This window comes from Miniopterus schreibersii, assembly GCF_964146895.1.
Source record: "Miniopterus schreibersii genome assembly, chromosome: 12".
Lineage (NCBI taxonomy): Eukaryota > Metazoa > Chordata > Mammalia > Chiroptera > Miniopteridae > Miniopterus > Miniopterus schreibersii.
In genome coordinates, this window is record NC_138112.1 from 9162921 (window position 1) to 9183178 (window position 20258).

The 20258-nt window shown below is 39.3% G+C and overlaps 1 protein-coding gene across 1 annotated transcript in view; it reads right to left on the bottom strand.

Annotated features, from left to right (window-relative positions):
* SIK2 (salt inducible kinase 2) overlaps positions 1–20258 on the bottom strand; it is a 113243-nt gene that overhangs the window by 40535 nt on the left and 52450 nt on the right. The window contains exon 4 of the mRNA XM_081155101.1: positions 5833–5994. Coding sequence (XP_081011227.1) covers positions 5833–5994 — 162 coding nt within the window. The remainder of the gene's footprint in view (positions 1–5832; positions 5995–20258) is intronic.

Genomic DNA, 20258 nt, shown 5'->3' on the forward strand with positions numbered 1-20258 from the left:
TCCTCTAATTACCTCTTATCTAACTAACCGGTAACAGACTATGAATATATTTGAAAACAGTACTAGAACTGCTATTATTGTTTTGTTTTATATTTTGAAAGTGACTGACTGACCTGTATCTTCCTGATAACGAAGCCCAATCATTATCAGTGCCGTCGTTAAATCACACCAATTATCAGTGCCTAAACACCATTAGCAAAGGGCCATTGTTTTAGGAACGACAGGGCCTTGCACAGAGGGAATAAGCTGATCCTGACGCTTACTGTCTGATGGGAACCAAGCACAGTAGAGAATTCTGTGGTGTCTGTTGGAGTGACAGAGATCAAACGTCAGCATGCACACAAACCATGCGGGAATCTGCTAAAATGCAGATTCTGATTCAGTTGGTCCAGGGATGGGCTTGAGATGCTGCCTTTCTGACAAGCTCCAAAGTGGGGCTCATGCGCTGGCCCCAGGCCACTGCTCTGAATGCCAGGAAGGAGAGGATGGCCCAGAGGCCATGGGGAGGGCACAGAGGTGCCAAACAGCTCTCACTGCTGCAAAATGATTATAATCACTGAATGTTTGGAGTTTAATTTAAATGACAGAAAGACCAAGTGGAAGCAGTCATTAGGTAAATGATTGAAGTCATTTTTTAGAAAAGGGAAAAAGCAAACAAAACATTGAAAACCAGTCTTTCAAGCTAAGAGAAGATAAACAATTTCTAGGAATGGACACAACCAAGGCAATTTTTAAACTCCAGCAGTGTTAAAATGTCTAATTCATAATTTTAAAAAATCCCCCTCCAGAGCAGCAGATGGCTATAGGGTTAAATTTGTTTCCAAAATTACAAGTAGAATTCAGATATACAGTCTCGCTGAAGAGTTACACTTTCTTTGTAACTATTATAATAGGAATGAAGACGACAATGATGAGGAAATGAAAGCTGACAACTGAAAGGAGGCGAGTGGTAAGAGTTGAAGCCGACCCATTGCACAAACTGAACAGCCATCAGGCAACACTGACGTCAATGCACACTTTGTCGCCCACCAGCAAGAAAAGGCCAGCCGCATAGGTGACTTCCAAACATCAGTCACTCCATCCCCACCTGACAGGAGGGCACAAAAACAATCACCGCAGCTGAGATGAAATGCGATCTTGCTGAGCAGTGTGAGACATCTATTTGTCCAATGAGAGAGTTCAGTGAGCTAAGAAGCAAATAAATTATCTTCCTTAGCCCAAAATGGAGTAGGGAGGGAGATGGGGGAAAACCAAAACAAAATGAAACAAAACCCTGTGAGCCCTCTTCCATACTCCAGGCTTGATGTGCTGCTGGGGCTAAGGGCCTGCAGGAAAAAGACGCAGTTTCACTGGGCTTGCTCAGGCAAAGTGGTTTTACATTTTACCTAATACTAGTGGCAGGAGGATGACGAATGGAAGACTTTTAATAAATATTTTACCAATGAAATCTGCCTCAGGCTCCCCAACTCTTTTTTGGTTCCAGGGCATAAAACTGCAATTTTATTTACAGAAACCCTGTCTCAAGGCCTTCTAGTGAGCAGGAAGACTGTTAGAAGCAATAATGGAAGATGATGGGCCACTCAGAGATCATGGGTCAACTCAGAAAGGAAGCACTGGTCTTTGGCCAAAGACAAGGGACTTGTAATGCACAGGTCAGATTAATGAGGCTCATTACACATTACTAATTACACTGAAGGTCTCTCGGGAAAAAATTTAATTGCATCAAGCAGAGATAATTTAGAATATAAATGATAAACTTTCCTTGTTCCTCTGAGATTTGTATTAATAAGGCTTTAAGGACCTGGTAATGAAAAAACACAACACAAGGGGGGGTTTATATGGCTATCAAAAATTTCAGGTTTCGCATGGACTCAATTACAGATTGAATATAAATAACAGCTACCTTTAATTGAGTGTTACATGATGCCAGTAACTATTTAACACTTAAATAGCACTATGTACCAGGTACTGCTCTAAGTATTTTACAAATATTAACCAGTAACCACTACGAGATACGAACTTCTGTCATTCCTCTTTACAGATAAGGAAACTGAGGACAGAGAAGTTAGGTAATGTGTTCAAGGTCACGCAGCTAGTAAGTGTGCCAGAGCCAGGACTCAAACCCAGGCAGCCTGGCTGCGGGGCCCATGCTCTTATCTACCACCCTCACTGTCTCCAGCGTTATCACTAATCCCTATGATGTTCCTGAGGAACAGAATAATCTCGCCTAACGGATATGGAAACCTAGACTCCGTGAGTTTAAATAATCAGCCCAAGGTAACACAGCCAGAATTTGCACCTGTGCTGTCTGGTCTCAAACTCCACATTCTTTATGTGAAGCCTTGTTTGAACTCTGATATTTGTGAAGCTTCCTCCGGGTAATTGATACATTTTAATCCTTATCTAAGTATTTATTGTAAACATTTTAGATTAGGAAAGTTAAATAATAAAACGAAACGTCCTTCACCTATTTATTCCCAACTTTATGCCTAAATAATAATAGCAAAAATAGCCAGGAGGAAAGAGTGCTGTAACACTGATACGAAAGAAAGGCAGTGTTTCTTCGCATTCTGCCGCCCCCTCCGAGCGCCCTGACACTGGGATTTTGTGAAGGCTGCAGGTCTCATGACAGGCGCTGAGCACACGCAGGTGTGGATGAGCCCACGGCCCATCAGTGTCTGGCGACTTTGTCCACTGGAGGAGCATAAAGTAGACGCTGATTTCAAAGCTATGTTTCTGTATTTATTAAAATGAACTATGTCATTTTCTGTTTTATAAACAGAGACAAATAGTTTAATTTAAACCTAGTTTTGGTTTGCACTTCTCTTCAATTTCAACACACAAGATGGCTAAAACAGTTCATTTATCCAGCCTTTTTAGCAATTAAAGAGATCTTCATAAGTAGAATAAACAGAGATTGAGGAAATAACTTCATATTTTATTCTGGGTTCTTGCAGTTTTTCCATGGAGCCCCATCTTTCCTACTTTCTTTAAAATTTAAAAAGAATCCTCTGAAATCAGAAGACGATGTTTTTAAAATAAAGCAGGGCCATAAAAAAGTTATAAAATCTGTGGGAAGACATAAATTTACGGGAGAAATTCTTTCATAGCACTGGAGCACATCTAAGCTTTGATGGCATGCGGAATCCTTCCCGATCTGGCTCTGCCTACCTGTACAGGCTCTTTTCCTATTATTCCTCAGGGGCACCTATGTCCCACTAGCTCTGCTCTGCAGTTTCCCTACGTACTTTGAGTTTTCTGGCCGGCCTGCCTTTGCGCATGCAGATCCACGTCGCTGGAGCTGCCATCCGTACCTTACCCCCTCAACCCACTCCCACTATCCCGCCACAGATGGCAGGGCCAGTCTTTCTCCTTGCCTTTACAACTATCGCTTTGTATTACAGTGACTTGAAGGTCTGGCTCTGGATTAACTCCTAGAGGTGAGAGCAGTGTTTTTGCACTGCTGCCATTTTGTCTGGAAATATTTGCGTCTCTAAAATTTAGCTTAGGAGCATAGTAGATGCATAATTAAACATTTACTAAAATTTGTAGTAGTGGTGGTGAGGATGACAAAAAAGTGTGGGCAAGAAGATATGTGAGTGCTTAGATACAGTGTGTGTCTATACTTGTGTGGCAAGGAATCAAGGACACTAAATGTATAAATGCAGAATGATGGAACTGGCAAAAATGCTTGGAAATGACAACATGGTGCAGTGGAAGAAACACACACTGTGGTCAGAGAGACCTAGGCTTGAATTCCAGGTCTGCTACTTATTGTCTGAGTCACCTTAGAAAGTTATTTAATCTTTTTTTATTTCATCTTTCTCATCTAAAAACTGGCAAGAGCTATGCAGCTCTTAGGGTTGCTGTGAAGATTAAATGGTAAAGTACCTAGCAGAGTACCCGAAAACAGTGAAGGCTCAATAAATGTTTAGCTGTTATACCAGCTTAACCAGAGAGAACACTTCAGGTCTTAGACATTTTACCTGTCTTCTAGATAAAAACTAGAAGGCCTCGAAGTTTAGATATTAAAAAACAAAACTAAAACCAGCAAAAACAAACAAAAAACTAGCAATCTCATAATGACATTAGAAATACTGAGTTTACTACTGATATTCCTGTATCATAGTAGACACATGACAGCCAGGCAAAATGAGTACGTCATTTGCAAGTTTCTTTGGTTCTACCTGGACATTTTCCTTCGAGAAGTTCATGACAGGGCACTGTGTAATTCCTAGAGCACATGACTCACACCTCTAACCTTTCTCTGCCTGAAAACACTCCCAAAACTCCTCCGAGGTACTGTCTTGTGGATTTTTTGTTTTGGTGATAAATGAATGCAAAGGTGAAGCGAGGGTTTCCCTCTTCTTTCTACAGGGGCAAGGACTTCAGAAAACAAGGCCCTTCTCTGAAGAGGGCCGTTTGAGGGCAGCAGCTGCGGTGGAGGAGAAGTAAACAGAAATCCCGGGACGGGACGCGCGTTACAGAAGGTCAGCAGAAAGGAGTAAAGGGAACGAGGGAGAACACACAGGGATGGGAGATGTGAACATACGTAAGTAGCGGCGCAACACTAACCAGGTGGATTGTATTTTCAAAATGAAATGACAAATCAATAGAGATCTTTATATATAATGGGAATGTAGCAATCAGCTCTGTCTTACCAAACACTGTCTCATTCAGCAATCCCATTATCAAAAACCACAGACAGAATGGAAACCCATTACCTCCCTGTAACATATGTAGCATTGGCATTTAAAATTAATTATTAAAATTAAAGTAAAAGTACATAAAGTTAAAGTAAAGTAAGTAAAAATTAATTATTTACCTTCCTCAAAATGCTCAGGATAAAAACTAATGGGAAATGGCATGAACACAGACCAGTTAAATGAACAAATCAGAGGCTTTTAACTTCTATTTTATACCCCAAGGAGTTTTCTCCCTAAATTTTCTCTAGTGAATATCTAACCTAGCTGGTCAACCAATAATTTCTTGGCCAGCTCCACTCATCTGAAGGTCCCTGTTCCTCTTTCATAATCCTAGAACAAAACACCAGCATTTGCAATTTTGCTAAGCTTGTGCTTCATGCCCCTTCCCTTCTTCAAAACCCTACCCACATAAATCTCCCTTCCTCCCTCTGCCCCACCCTGCAATCTCTCCTGCTCCGGCTCCAGTTCAGATCCCCATTTTCTTGACTGGACTATGCAGTGGAGCCCTCATTAATCTTCCTGTCTTCAGTCTTATTCACGTCCCACATGTCTTTACTCTGCTGCCAGACACACATCGTTCTAACTTGCAAATCTAACTGCCATCCCAATCCCACTTCACCCTTACCCCCACTCAAAAGTTTTCAATAGGCTAGACTCCTTATGACCCACAAAATAAACTCTAGAATCTTCTTCATGGCACTCAAGACCCTTCACATTCTCGTCTTTGCCTACCTGCTCCTCCTGTATCAACCCACAGTCCTCCCTTTTCTTTTTCCTGCCTGTAACCTCACTGTAGCCACCAACCCCAGCAACCGGCACTGCGGCTCTAGACCTATCAGCCCTCCTCCTCCGGCAGAGCCCCACAAACTGACCCAGACACAAATCAGACCAAGGATACGAATGAGACATCAGCCATAGCCCTGCCACTGTGCACATTAATAATGAACCGATTTCCCTTACTTTGCATTGCACATAGATCTAAGGAAATGAATGAAACACACTTGTTCTTTGAGAAAGTCTGATGTCATCAGTAGAAATGCTACAAATCTCTGCCTGCAGTTCTTTTTCTGCAAATACCCAGCACAAGAGCTCACAATCACGTCAGAGCCAGCGGTGTCCCAGTTACCTGCTATTTTGATATTCATGTTGTTATCCAGCAGGAGATTTTCAGCCTTGAGGTCACGGTGCACAATCTTCTGACTGTGACAGTAATCGACAGCAGATAGGATTTGCCAGAATTTGCGCCTGGCCTCAGACTCATTTAACCGGCCATGATTAGCAAGATAGTCTGTAAAAGAAGAGAGAATTTAGAATATTCACCAAAATAAAATGACTCAACTGTTAGGATTTGGGATTTTTTCCCCTCAAAAAACTTTTATATGACCAAAGGTTAGTGCTCAAAGACCACGCGGTTTTCCAGGTTTCTTGCCTTAAGAAAAGTAATTCCAATCATATTTTACTACAGTCCAGAAAAACAAAGACAGTCCAAGACCAGACCATAGCAAATGGCACAATATTCATAGTACAACTCAAAATGCATTTTATGCCCAAGCACTCCTTCTTTTCTTGAAAAATTTACTGAATATCGACTATTCCTAACTACATTTAAAGAATAAAATTTATGTAAAACAAAGAACATGAATCACTTCTCTGATATGCAATGAGACAAAGTTAGCTTTCTTATAAAAAATCATTTTATGCAGTTATTATACAAACCACCTGTAACATGAGACACGGTGGTCCCTGGAAGTAGCTTAAATAATTACTCCGTTTTCTTGTTCAAAGGAGTAATTCGCATCTACCCAAGAATATGCAGACTTGCTCCTGAAACCAAACACTCCTATAAGAGAGGCACTGTGTCTAAAAATATATACTTTGCAAGACAAATGAGCTATCGTTGAGCAATGTTATAATCTCTATTAACGGCCTTTGAAATGATCTTTTGAGGGAAAGAAGGCAATATAAATTATGACAGCTTTTTCTATTTATTTCCCCAAGTAAGGAACTGGCCACAGCACCTTGCACCTGTTTTCAGCTCTAGCTGATTGGTTTACTGTTTTCAAATTCCATGCCTTTGGCTCATGTGATCCTCAGTATTTACTATGAAATTGACTAGTACTCGTACAGCCCTTTACAGTATATAAAGCATGTTCATGTCACAGTATCTCACTTAGTCTTCTTAAACCTCTCTATAACTATTACTCTAATTTCTACTTTATATTTGAGGAAGCTGAAGATCAGAGCAATTAAGCTATCTGGCTGAATTAGTAGTGAATGGCTGATCCGGAACTAGAAATGTTGAATTTTACTATATCAAGCTGCTTCTTTACTACACTCCTGCTGAAATCCTAACCATCCTTTCAAAACCGGACTCAAATGCCACTTTGATCCTAAGCAGTCCCCCCTCACTTCAAATAGAAATAAATCACTTCAAATCCCTCTTCTCTGAACTCCTCACTTATAACATGACGCCTCACACTTTAATTATCTGCATAGATATCATTAAATAGCCCGTGTTAGTGTTTGGATACACACACGGCCCCAATTCTAACACACTGTGCTTCAGAAAATAAGATGCCTTCATTCGAGCTGCCTGGGCCAGGGTCACACCACCCGCCCTGCACCCCCACGGCGCCAGGTACTAAACAGCTGCTCAGTAAGGCCTTATCCTGGACGCTGCTGCGAGCCTTCCCACCAACAGCATTCCAAGATGCAGAGCAGTGGTGTCATACTCCACAAGTTCAGGCTGTACATTAGGTGGGCATTTTGTATATCCTTCCACCTCTGCCAGCATCACACACAGACCATCAGCTCGTCACGCCTGCCCTTTGCCCTTACAGAGCCCACGTGGCAGTGTCCACAATTCTGAAAGGGGAAAGGGTTACTTAAGAACAAACATGCAGAATTTTCGGTCAGAGTGTCCAAACTATGTCTCAGTAAACTGGCGAGTGGACAATGTGCTTTCTGTTCCTGAGTAAACCTGAGCCCCCTTCTATACGGGTTTAGCTGGGAAATCCACAGTGAAGGGTCGGTGGTGGTGGTGGTGGTGGGGTGCACAAACTTAGCGAGGGAGTGCAACGTTTTCTGCGAGGGAATCTCTTTTGGCTAGTTCGTAGTATCTTTCCTATGATTCCACACCAAATTCAGGCTTTACATTTAGCTATAAAATTGTATCACTAAGTGAGGCAGTCATTTCATAGACAAATGACTGGCTTCCCAGGAGACAAAATTTCTTCCTGTTGAAAATGCTGACTTAATGTGCATTGGTGGAAAAGATTTTTGAAATTTTGGCAACACAGACAAACCTAACAGATCCAATGTGAACAAGTACAGGTTAATATATATGGAAAAAGAGTCCAAACTGTTGCCTACAAAATGAGTCCTGGGAAGCATAACACAATCTACAGCAATTGACATTTTTTGAAGAAGCAGTCAAAACTGGCACCACCACAGCCCAGGGGAAGGAAAAGCTTTGAAGCTCGGCAAGAAGGGTACTGTCTGAAAAACAAGGGCACAGTACACATGAACCTAAAATTATCATGTAAAGCCACAGTCATCACGTCAACAAATACGTAACACAGTGTGAGAAAAATGACATCTGCAGTCCAGAGAGTAAGAGGCCAACTATTTAAAGAAGTGGTATTTTCACCCCTTAAGCAAAAATCTGGGCGAGTATTACAGTCTATCTATCATCTCTCCCATTCTTTATGATTTCTGCAGTGTAGGCAGCCTCCAAATAGTAACAGAAGGAACTGAGGCAAAAACCTGTGGCTGCCAATAAAACCAGTTTAGGTATACACCATCCTCAGCGAAGGGCACTGCTATCAATCCAAGCTCTGGTTAATAAACAAGGACCACAAGTTAACGCTGCAAAGAGCACACCCATGTTTCACTTTAGCAACGTAACTAACTGTGGTTACAGAAGAAACTTATGAGCCTATGTATTTTTGATGAATGGATACCGTTTCCCAAAAATTGTTTTTCTCCTGAGTTTGCATTTGTACTGATTGTTAAGTGAAATGTAATTTTATGCTTGTTGACTTTAATTAAACAAAACTTTTTACAGTTATATTTTGTATGTCCTTCCCCCCACTCCCCATGTTGTTTCCCTGGTAATTGGTTTTTATTGTATATTACAAAAGTCATGGCATGTGACAGATTGGGCAACGAAAAAATTGGTCTTTCAATACTGAGTTTGAGAAATACTGATACAGACAACTGTACAGGCAATTACCATACGCCGTGATAAAGGCTAGAACAGGAATAAATACAGCCTAATAAATATATTATTTTTGATGATCATTTAAAATTTTTTATTATGAAAGTCTCAAATATATATGAAAGCAGATAAAATAGGATAATGAATCCCCAAGATTCAAGAGTTCTCAAAATTTTGCCATACTTGCTTCATTTCTTTTTTCCTTTTAATCCTTCTTTCTTTTCTTTTGCTGTAGTAACCTAAAGTAAATCTTGACATAATTTTGTTTCACCCTACTTTTGTATGTATCTCTAAAAAACACTACCACCATTTTCTTACATAACCACAATACCATTATTATACCTAACAAAATAATTCCTTAACTTCACCTAATACACAGTTTGAACTCAAATTTCCCCAGTGGGCAATTTGAATCAGGATCCAAACAAGATGTACATTTTGCAACCGCTTATTTATTTACTTATTTTTAAAATATATCTTTATTGATTTCAGAGAGGAAGGGAGAGGGAGAGAGAGAGAGAGAAACATCAATGATGAGAGAGTCATTGATCGGCTGCCTCCTGCACGCTCCTGACTGAGGATTGAGTCCACAACCTGGGCATGTGCCCTGACCGGGAATCGAACTGTGATCTCCCGGATCCTAGGTTGATGCTCAACCACTGAGCCATGCTGGCCGGGCACAATTACTTATTTTGTCTTTGGAATTCTTTTATTCTGGAACAGTTCCCCTCCCCTCCCCACTTTTCCCATGTCACTGAATTACTGAAGAAACTGGACGGGCTGTCCTACATTCTGGATTTGTCCTTTGCTTCTCTATAATATTGTTTAACTTATTTTTCTATCTCCTGTATTTCCTATGAATTGGAATTCAAGTATCAAGAATAGAATAGATTCAGGTTTAATTTTTTTGGAGGGTGGAAAGAATATGTCACAGACGCTTTTACTAGGAGGAATATAAGATGTGGTTCTCCTACTTTTAGGAATGCTAAGATTGATCAATGAATTCTGAGAATGACAGATTGATCTTTCAATTAAAGATTCTCATCACTCTCCGAATATGGTTCTAAAGCTCAAGTATTCATCAGAACTCTCACAGGACTTGTTAAAACAGATTACTGAGACTTACTCCCGGAGTTTCTGCCATATTGTAGATTGTTGCAAGGGGCCCAAGAATATATATACACACACACATATATTTAAATATATTTTTATTGATTTCAGAGAGGAAGGGAGAGGGAGAGATAAACATCAACAATGAGAGAGTCATTGATTGGTTGCCTCCTGCACGGTGTGTACCCCCTACTGGGGATGGAGCCTGCAGCCCCCAGCATGTGACCTCCTGGTTCATGGGTCAACACTCAACCACTGAGCAACACTGGCCGGGCATGAATTTATATATTTTTTGGGAGTATCCAGGACTGGTGTGGTACCTAGAAATCTTTTTATATAGCCAATATAATTTTGAAGTATGCAGTCTAGAAAACATACTTTGAAAAACACTGTTGTAATGGTTAAGTTGTTCGTTTATTTTGTTAATCCTCACCCGGGGATATTTTTTCCATTGATTTTTAAGAGTAGAAGGGAGGGGGGAAGAAGGGAGGGAGAGGGAAAGAGGGGGAGGGATGAGTAGCCTCTTGACCGTGCCTGGACCAAGACCCTTCTTCGGCGCAGGGCTGACGCTCTCACCACTGAGCAGCTGGCCAAGGTGAGTCATTATTCTTTTTTAAAAAAATACTATTTATTTATTTATTTTAGAGAGAGAGGGAGAGGCAGAAACATCGATTTGTTGTCCCACTCACTTATGCCTTCACTGATTCCTGTGTGTGCCCTGACCGGGGTTGAACCCGTGCCCTTGGTGTATCAGGACGATGCTCTAACCAACTGAGCCACCCGGCCAGGGCTCATTCCTTTTGATGCTCAAACTTTTCCATCTCTGACAGCGGGAAGCCCTTTACAATGACCAAGCAACACTCAATACCTTCACTGCTCTCTGATATAATAAAAATGCTTCGTGCTTCTCTTGAACACTTCTTGCCCCAAACCTGGAATCAGTCATTTCTCCAGGAGCCTTGGTTCTCTTTCCTGGGAATGGAACCTGGGTGCTCGGGTGCAGTTTCATTAATGGGCTGCTACTGCTCCTAAGCTTTTCAGGCACAGAGCTAGGAAATGAGTACTTTTAAAGAGAAAATAATAATGAATTTATTCCACTTCAAACTTAAGGTTAAAGATATTACTTTTCTTTTGGTTTTTATATTTGCATTTCTTTTTCTCTTATATAAATATAAAAGGTTCCGGTTCTTAACATTAACATACACTACTTGTTTTATTCTACAATACTCATAAAATACATTCAAAATAGCTATACTAATATGACTACTAACAATAAAATTACTGGATAAAGTTTAAAAGTTAACATTTCTTTGCAGTCCTTTTTAACTTGAGATTATATTTTCCTAAGAACGCACAGGCCAAATACAGTTTTAAAATTACTTGAAAAGCTCTCTCTCTGTCGTGTGTTGCCAACATGATATAAAGATAGTACATTTATGTGTTTGTTTTTAAATATTAGGGATTATTTTTCTTTCTCCTGTTTAACTTTATATTTTGAATATTTAAAATGCCTTCTGTGTAATATAAAGCCAAAGTTAAAACTATGTAACACCATACAGTCCACAAAGTCTGTTCCTATCCCCTGCCTAAAGGTAATTGTTTTTATTAGTTTTTGGTTTACCCTTCTATGTTTCATTTTATATGTGAAAAAATGTATATACAATTGTATTCTCCCTACTTCTTACACAACAACGTGTGTCCTTTTTTCTCCCCCATTCACAGCAGGACACACTGCAGATACTAAAAGTTAGTAGTGTGGTGCTAAGAATAAAGGCTCAGGAGTCAGGCTGCCTGGGTTCAAATTCTGTCTTCACACTTGCAAACTATGTGACCCTGAGCGCATTACTTAACCTCCCCAAACCTTCATTTGCTGATCTAAAACTGGGGATAATAGTAGAATCCACTTCACAAAGTTATGTGAAGATTAAATGGAAAAAAGCTATTGAAAAAGAAAAAACAAAACACAACACACCTCTTCACGGTACCTGACATATACAAGTGCTCAAAAATGTTAGCTGCTATTATTTCAACTATGCTAATTACTGTTGTTACGCTGCCCGGGGCTGACTCAGGCTACCTTCCTTCCCTACGCACCATCTATCCACTAGGCCCTTATGATACCGTATCTATGTTTCACACTCCATTGAAATTGTTTTAAATTTCACTAGTAACTTCCCTAGTCTAAAGCCAATGACTCTTTCTCAGTTCTTACCTTTTAGGACCTTTCATTAAATTTTATACTAAATTGGCTTTCAAAATAAATCTCTCTCCCCATAGACTTTGTTTTTGTCTAGTTTTCCTCCATCTGTTTCACTAGTGGCTTTTCTTTCTTGTCTGACCACTAAAACTCCCACAGCCTAGCTCTGGCACTTTGCCCTTCTTTTTCTAAACTCCTCTCATAGAATTAATCTAAATTATCACCTTCTTGTGAGTAACCTCCGATCTGTTTTATTTTTAGCTGGATGATGTTAGTTCTTTCACACTCTTCTCATTCAGTGCCTGTCTCGTGGGTGCCTCTTTAGTCACCGCAGTCAAGACGTGCCTTAACACTGGCCTGCAGCCTCCTGCCCACAGACTCTGAGAATCTAATGAAAACTGGATTTACATACAAACACTCACATAAAATCTGATACGAAATTTCTAGGGGTCTATAAAGTTTTAGGTTTAACCAAGGTTAAGAAACTCTGCCTTGGGGGATTTCATTCATTGATTAGAATTTTTATAAAGATAAATTCCAGATTTTCCAAATGTCTCTGACCTTTTCAATAGCTACTCAATTGCACATCTACATAGGTTTTTCTTTCTGCTATTGCAGTGTTATCAAGACTGAGCTCATCTTTCTTTTTATAAACTTCATTACCACCTTCTAAGCCACTATAACTACTATCTTAGTCACTCAACCTCAAAAACTCAAGGGTCACCTTCTACCAACCCCTAAATTAAGTATAGCTGAAGCCACAATACGTAAGTTTCAAGTTATATAGATACAAGTTTTATGCAGCATAATTAATAAATGTTTTCATCCTGTATTTATACATAAGTCTAGATTTCATAGCACAACGCCTGACACATAATGAATGCTCAGTAAATGTTAGCCGCTATCATCATTATCACCACCACCACCACCACCATCACCATCACCACCATCACCACCGTGTAGACATCCCTTCTCTTCCTGGGGGATAAGAGGTGGCTTTCCCAGCATCTTATCAAAATGGAGAAACCCAACCAGTTGCATTTCCTTAAGTTTCAGGGAATATCAGAATCTTTGAATGACTTCCTTTAAGCTTAATGTTCTTCAGTTGGAAATTATTAGCATCCTTTAAAGCTGGAGCTGAGTAATAGTCCAAAACATTAATAATTTATTCAGTTAATTATTTAATGTTATGTTTAAATAATTATATTTGTAATTTCATCATTTTGTGATTTGGGAGTAAAAAGGCTGATGCCGATTTAATATTTTATGCTTACCTCACCTTTTAAAAAGGCTAAGAAACCCCCACACCTCAGATAATTAAATCTTGGTCAAAGGTTCCTAACCCACAAATTTACAAAAACTTCACACTTCCAAAAATCACTAAATTTGAAGAGAAATAGTGTTTTCAGGAATATAACCACTATCGACCATGAGGCTCCAATACAGTGATCAACACTGGCTCATCTGTCCTCTTTGAAGTATTGTGAAGATCCATTATTTTCAATCCCCAGATTCAAATTTCTACTCCTCTTTTTCCTCTAACATTTCTTTCCTTTAACCAATACAAAATATCGCCGTAAAACAAAACTATCTCACTGTAACTTAGCACTCTGGTCTTTGTCAACTTAGACTGTATTGGTTCTACTCAATCATTCCTGGATAAAAGAGAACTAAGAAAGGAAGGTCCACTAATAAAATAAAACCCTGAAAACAGTTTTTAGTACATTAACATATGTATCACTTTACACTGTGAACACGAATGAAAAATGGATTAAATATACGATCTGTATTAAATTAGGATAACTGAGTTACTCTAATTTTAAATCTTAGATATTACTTATCATATTAAATTACATTAAACTTAACCTTGAGACTCATTTAGAAATATGAAACTATAGATTTTAAAACATTTTGCTTTTTTTCTGTTTGTTTTTGTAAGTATGTAATCATTTCAAATTGTGTGCTTGACAAAAATTAAAGGAAATTGTTGCTGTGGTATACTCTGGCAATTTAATTGTGCTTTCAGCAATTTTCCAACATTAGACTGTTTGCATCTGTTAGACTCCGAATCAGTTCTTCCAGCTATGTGGAACTACTGAAGCAAACCACAGTCTTCTGAGAAGTAAATGAGTTTTGAGTACATAGTTTAAAGTTTTGAAGATTACTTACAACTGAATTCTGTAACTATATATTAAAGTTTTCAGCAACAATTAAAAGCAAATATGATTAAACTTTTCCAAAATTATTTATAACCCCCATCAGGAAGCCAATAGGTTGCAGTATCTGATTATAGTCAGATATTAAACAAACAGAAGACTTCAAAAGATTTCTTTTTTTTTTTCAACTTTGTTTTTATTTTTGACACTATTACAGATGTCCCCACTCTCCCCATCTGTCCATCTCCTTTTGCTATAGCATTGGATGGAACTGGAGATTATTATGCTAAGTGAAATAAGCCAGTCAGAGTAAAAGTTTCGTATCTTTAATAAAACACACAACTGAAATAAATTTCTGATCTCTTTATACCTAGGGAGACTTCAAAATATAGAAGAAATGAGTTCTAAAGTCAAACAAGCCTGATTTGGGATGCTGTTTCTACTTCTCACTGCTGTGTGACCTTGGACAAGTTATTCAGGTCCTGAATGATTCTGATTTCTCAGGAATAAACCCCAAGTTTTGTTATTTGTGGGAGGGTCCTACCTTAAACCTCTCTGCACATAAATTCTAACTTGATGGAAGAGGACCTTTTAAGAGTGTTTCATTTCTACATCTATACAATTGGCTTCTGTCCATACACAGTAATTTCTTTATCCCATTGCATGAAAATATGCTGTCTGCTGTGTCTAATAAGTACCTAGTGGATACAACACAAAGTATGCATTATAAAAAAATTATATTTTCAAATATTTAATGGACAAATCAAGCAAGAAGGGTTATAAAAATGAACATGTACAGAGAATATGACTTTGGCCCAGTTTTCCATATATGTGGTACAGCTCTCAATAAAAACACACACACCCCTCAGTTATGAATTAGAATAAAGTCAATTACAAAAGAATCACACATATGCTAATGAGCACATTCGCATATGACTACTTGGAGCCTCAATTGTACTGATTCTCTTCAGGTCAATGTCAGAGCACAATGCTTTCTCCTTTAAACAGAAAGCTGAACTCTACTGTGAGTTTAAAGTGTAAGAGTCATCTATTTATTTATTCATTTAACAAACTTGGTGACTTCTTTATGTTAGCTGCTACACTCAGCGCTTTGCCTTCATGGAACTTCTTTTTGGGTGGTGGAAATGATAATATATAAATAGAAAAATAAAAATTACAGAGTATAGACTGAGATTCTAAGATGGCAGCAGATTAAGCGGAAGCTACACTGACACTCTCCCAGTACCAAACTGGAATTACAACTAAAATATAGAACCACCCTGAATAATCAACTGAAGACTAGCTGAAGGGCACCCTTATAACCAAGGATGCAAAGTGGAGACCACACAGAGATGGTAGGAAGTGCAGAGGCATGAGAGCGCTGGCTGAGCTCCCATAGGCAGCAATTGAAGTTCCCAAGGGATATCTCAGTTGTGGGGGGTTCCCACTGAGAACTCTGGGGTCTGAACCCCAAGCTGGGCTCCCCAGCCCAGAGCACCAGAACTGAGAAAGGTGCCCACATAATATCTGGCTGTGAAAAGGTAGGGTTTCTGTCTGCCAGGGAGAGACAGCTGGAAATGCAGGTATCCTCTTAAAGGGCCAACACACAAAGTTTTGTGTGCAGACACTCACCCTGGGCTCTGGCAGAGTGGACTACAGATGTGTGAGGAGAGTCCGGGATTGTTGGCTTGGGGCAGTGGAGCTCAGAAGGCAGCCATCTGGATTCCTGTGCTGAGTCATTTCCCCATACTGCAGGGGACATCTTTCCCAGGCAGACATTTACTATCCAGACAGCTTTTGCCTGGGGGAGGAGCAATTGCCCCACCTGTTGAAAACCTCTCACTCCACCATGTGGAGTTTACACCTTGCTGTGGTCTACAGCCCGAGGCTCACTGAGAGACTGATTAACAATCAGCCTCTGGGTGCTTTGAGTCTTTGCCTGATCTGCTTCTGGAACCAAACTTGGAAAAGCAGACCTTGGTGTGCATCTTGGTCCTTTCCAAATGTACCCAGCTGCAGCAGAGGGAGCCACACACTGTGGACTGCAGAAAGCTTCAAACAGGGTTCTCAAGGTCAGTCACAAACAGTGTCTGACATTGGCCAGTACCAGAGACCATCCAAAAAGACAGAGTTCTAGCAGATCTACCTAATACATAGAAACAAACCTGAAGAGGCAGCCAAAATGGGAAGACAAAAAAAAAGAAGTCCCAAATGAAAGAACAAAAGAATTATCCAGAAGAGGAGCTAAATGAAATGGAGATAATTAATCTGTCTGATATAGTGTTCAGAATACTGATTGTAAGGATGCTCAACAGCATGAGAAAAGCTATGGGAACTATGAAGGAAATTAAGAATGACATAGTAGAAATTAAAAAAACACATTAGAAGGAATAAACAGCAGATTGGGGGAAGCTGAGCATCAGATCAGCGAATTAGAAGACAGGGTAGGAAAAAATCACTTAATCAGAGAACCAAAAAGAAAACAATTTAAAAACAGGAGGACAGCTTAAGGGAGCTGTGGGACAACATGAAACGTAACAATATTCGCATCATAGGAGTCCCAGAAGGTGTAGGAAGTAAGCCAGGGTTAGAGAACTTGTTTGAAGAAAAATGGCAGAAAACTTCCCTAACCTGGTGAAGGAAAAAGTCATACAAGTTTAGGAGGCACAGAGAGTCCCAAGCAAGAAGAACTCAAAGAGGCCACACCCAGACACATCATAATTAAAATGCCAAAAATTCAAGACCAATAGAGGATCTTAAAAGCAGCAAGAGAAAAGCATTTTGTTATCTACAAAGGAGCCCCCATATGGCTGTCAGCTGATTTCTTATCAGAAACTCTACAGGCCAGAAGGAATGGCATGAAGTATTCAAGGTAATGAAAAGCAAGGATCTGAAACCAAAAATACTCTATCCAGAAAGGCTATCACTCAAAACAGATGGTGAAATAAAGAACTTCCCAGACAATAAAAAGGCTAATGGAGTTTATTACCACCAAACCAGTATTGCAGGAAATGTTAAAGGTACTGCTGTAATAAGAAGTAGAAATAGAGAGAGACAGAAACATAGGCATAAAGAAATAAAATGGCAATAGATAAGTACCTATCAATAATAAGCTTAAATATAAATAGATTAAATGCTCTATCAAAAGACATAGGGTAGCTGAATAGATAAGAAAACATGACCCAAATATATGCTGTCTACAAGAAATCCACCCCAGAACAAAAGACTCACACAGGTTGAAGAAAAACAACCTTCTGGAGGACTTCAAGGGAGAGATGGACAGCAATATAATATAGTAGGGGACTTTAACACCTCACTGACCTTACTGGATAGAACTTCCAGACAAAAAATCAACAAGGAAACAGTGACTCTAAATGACACACTAGATCAGATGGATTTAATTGACATTTACAGAACATTTCACCCCAAAGCTGCAGAATATACATTCTCAAGTGCACATGGGACATTCCAAAGGTAGACCACATCTTAGGACACAAAAGAAGTCTCTACAAGTTCAAGAAGACTGAAATCTTATCAAGCATCTTCTGGGACATTTACACAATTGAATACTACGTAGCTGCAAAAAAGAAGAATCTCTTACCCTTGGAGAGAGCATGGAGGGAACTGGAGAGTATTCTGCTAATCAAAATAAGCCAGTCAGGGAAAGACAAGTGTCATACGATCTTACTCATATGTGCAATCTAATGAACAAAATAAACCGATGAACAAAATAGATCCAGAGACATAGAAGCATGGAACAGACTGAGGGATCTCAGAGGGAAGGCAGGCATGGGTGGGGGTTCGTGGGAAGAGATTAACCTAAGAACTTGTATGCATATCTGCATAACCCATGGACACAGACAATAGGGTGGGGAAGGTCTGGGCAGGGGGGGCTCGATGTGGAGTTGAGGGGATAGATGGGGGGTAAAAAGGGACATCTGTAATACTTTCAACAATAAAGATAAATTAAAACATATAAAAATATATAGAGTATATATATAAATATTTATATATATAAAGGCCAGGGAAACAGGGTGACCAGCTGGGAGGCCACTTTAGACAGGGTGATCAGCAGAGGCCTTAATGAAAAGGTACTATCTCAACAGAGGAGAAAAGCATTCAAGGAACGAGGTAGCAAACTCATGAAACCAAAATGACACCAAATAAGGCTACAGCATAAATAGCAAGGAGGAAGCGTAGGTATATGATGAAACTGAGGAAGTGGAAGTCAAACTCAGTAAGAATACAGACGCCTAAGGAGGGAGTCTATATTTTTAAGTATTGGGAAACCATTTAATGGTTTAAGTAGGTGAGAGACCTGATCTAATTTACATTTTAAGAGCACTTAAAATAATCTGAAATTATGAACTCGATTTTAATAACTTGTAAGGTTCCATTAAGCAAAAATTCAAACAAAAATTTAAGCACCCCTATGGGAATGGTCCTGATAGCTTAATGTGAGAGCCACCGGGAGATAAATTCAGTCCCTAATGCAAACAAATTTACAATACATGTGAGAAAAGAAGGTTAAATAATAAGAACTTTAATCAGCCCTTCCAGACAATAATAGAAGAGATGTCATGAGGCAATACTGGCTTAGAGACATAAGATGAGATACTGTCTGAAACATCACAAGCTCTCTTAATTCCAGAACAATTGCTGGGTTTTCTTACTGATTTTGATATATGTAGTAACATTTCATTAAATGTCCCAGAACTGTTTTTAAGGCAGTGATTTTTTTAAAAAAAAATTATGTCAATTGAATAACCTAGGAAAGTACCCGGAGTTACATTTAATACCACCAGATGATGATGTCATCTCAAAGGCATGAAAACATTCCAGACAATTCTTTAAATAGGTATTTTCATCCCACCTATTTTTATCATCTCCACAGGACCTCAAATCAAGGTCTGCTGTGAATTATTTCTGAGTAATGACTACAACTGGACTAATGAGTCACTCTAAGCTGAACTCCTGATGCTGTGTGCTATTTACTCAATTTGTGGTAGTGTTATAATAATATTTATAAATGCAATCTGGTCACACTTCTAACACATTCTTTACACACATAAATACATCCAGATAGCTATTTTGATAGGCAATTATTTCTTAAAAAGGAAAGAAATGCAGTCCAAAGAAGAGATTATAGTTTAGCAAACCATGCAAGTTTTAGGAATTAGGGTAGAAATGCCAAACCTGGGGAATAAGACACCGACAATGAAGGCAGTGAATCTGCTCAGTTTAACATTTTGGTTTCTGTATGTATGTACTCTAAACGTACATTTTTAGCAAATAATTGAGCTCTAAGGTATTGTCATCATTTACTCATAAGTCAAAGGGCAAAGACACTGTTTGATTTTTTTCACTGAGTTCTTGAGGTGGGTTGAGAGAGGAAGAAAATGAAGCCAGGCTGGATTGGATCATTCAGAAATGGACACGGAGAATTCAGAGTGCAGATTAAACTGTGCTGTGTAAGAACAATTTTTCAATGAAGCTTCTGCAATACATTTACTTAAACAGCAAATCAAGTTTCTTAGGTAAAAAAGCTCAGGCAACGTCAAGCCCCTTAGTTTATCAGCCAGTGGCTATGTTTCCTGGGGTCTCACACATTAGGTGACAGTGACATCGTGAAGTCACTTGTCAGAGAGGAAAAAGGGTAACAGCGAAAGGGAAGGGCTACCTGAAAAAAACCAACCAACCAAGACCCTAGCTGTCTGCTCAAATATTCAGAAACCAAAAGGGACAGTTAGTTCAGCAACACACTGACATCACAAGGCTGAAACGTTTCTGTGGTAGACTTCTGTCCCCAATTCTTCATTCTGTAATAGGGTTATCCATCCTCTCTGCTGTGTGACTTTGACAGGCTTCCC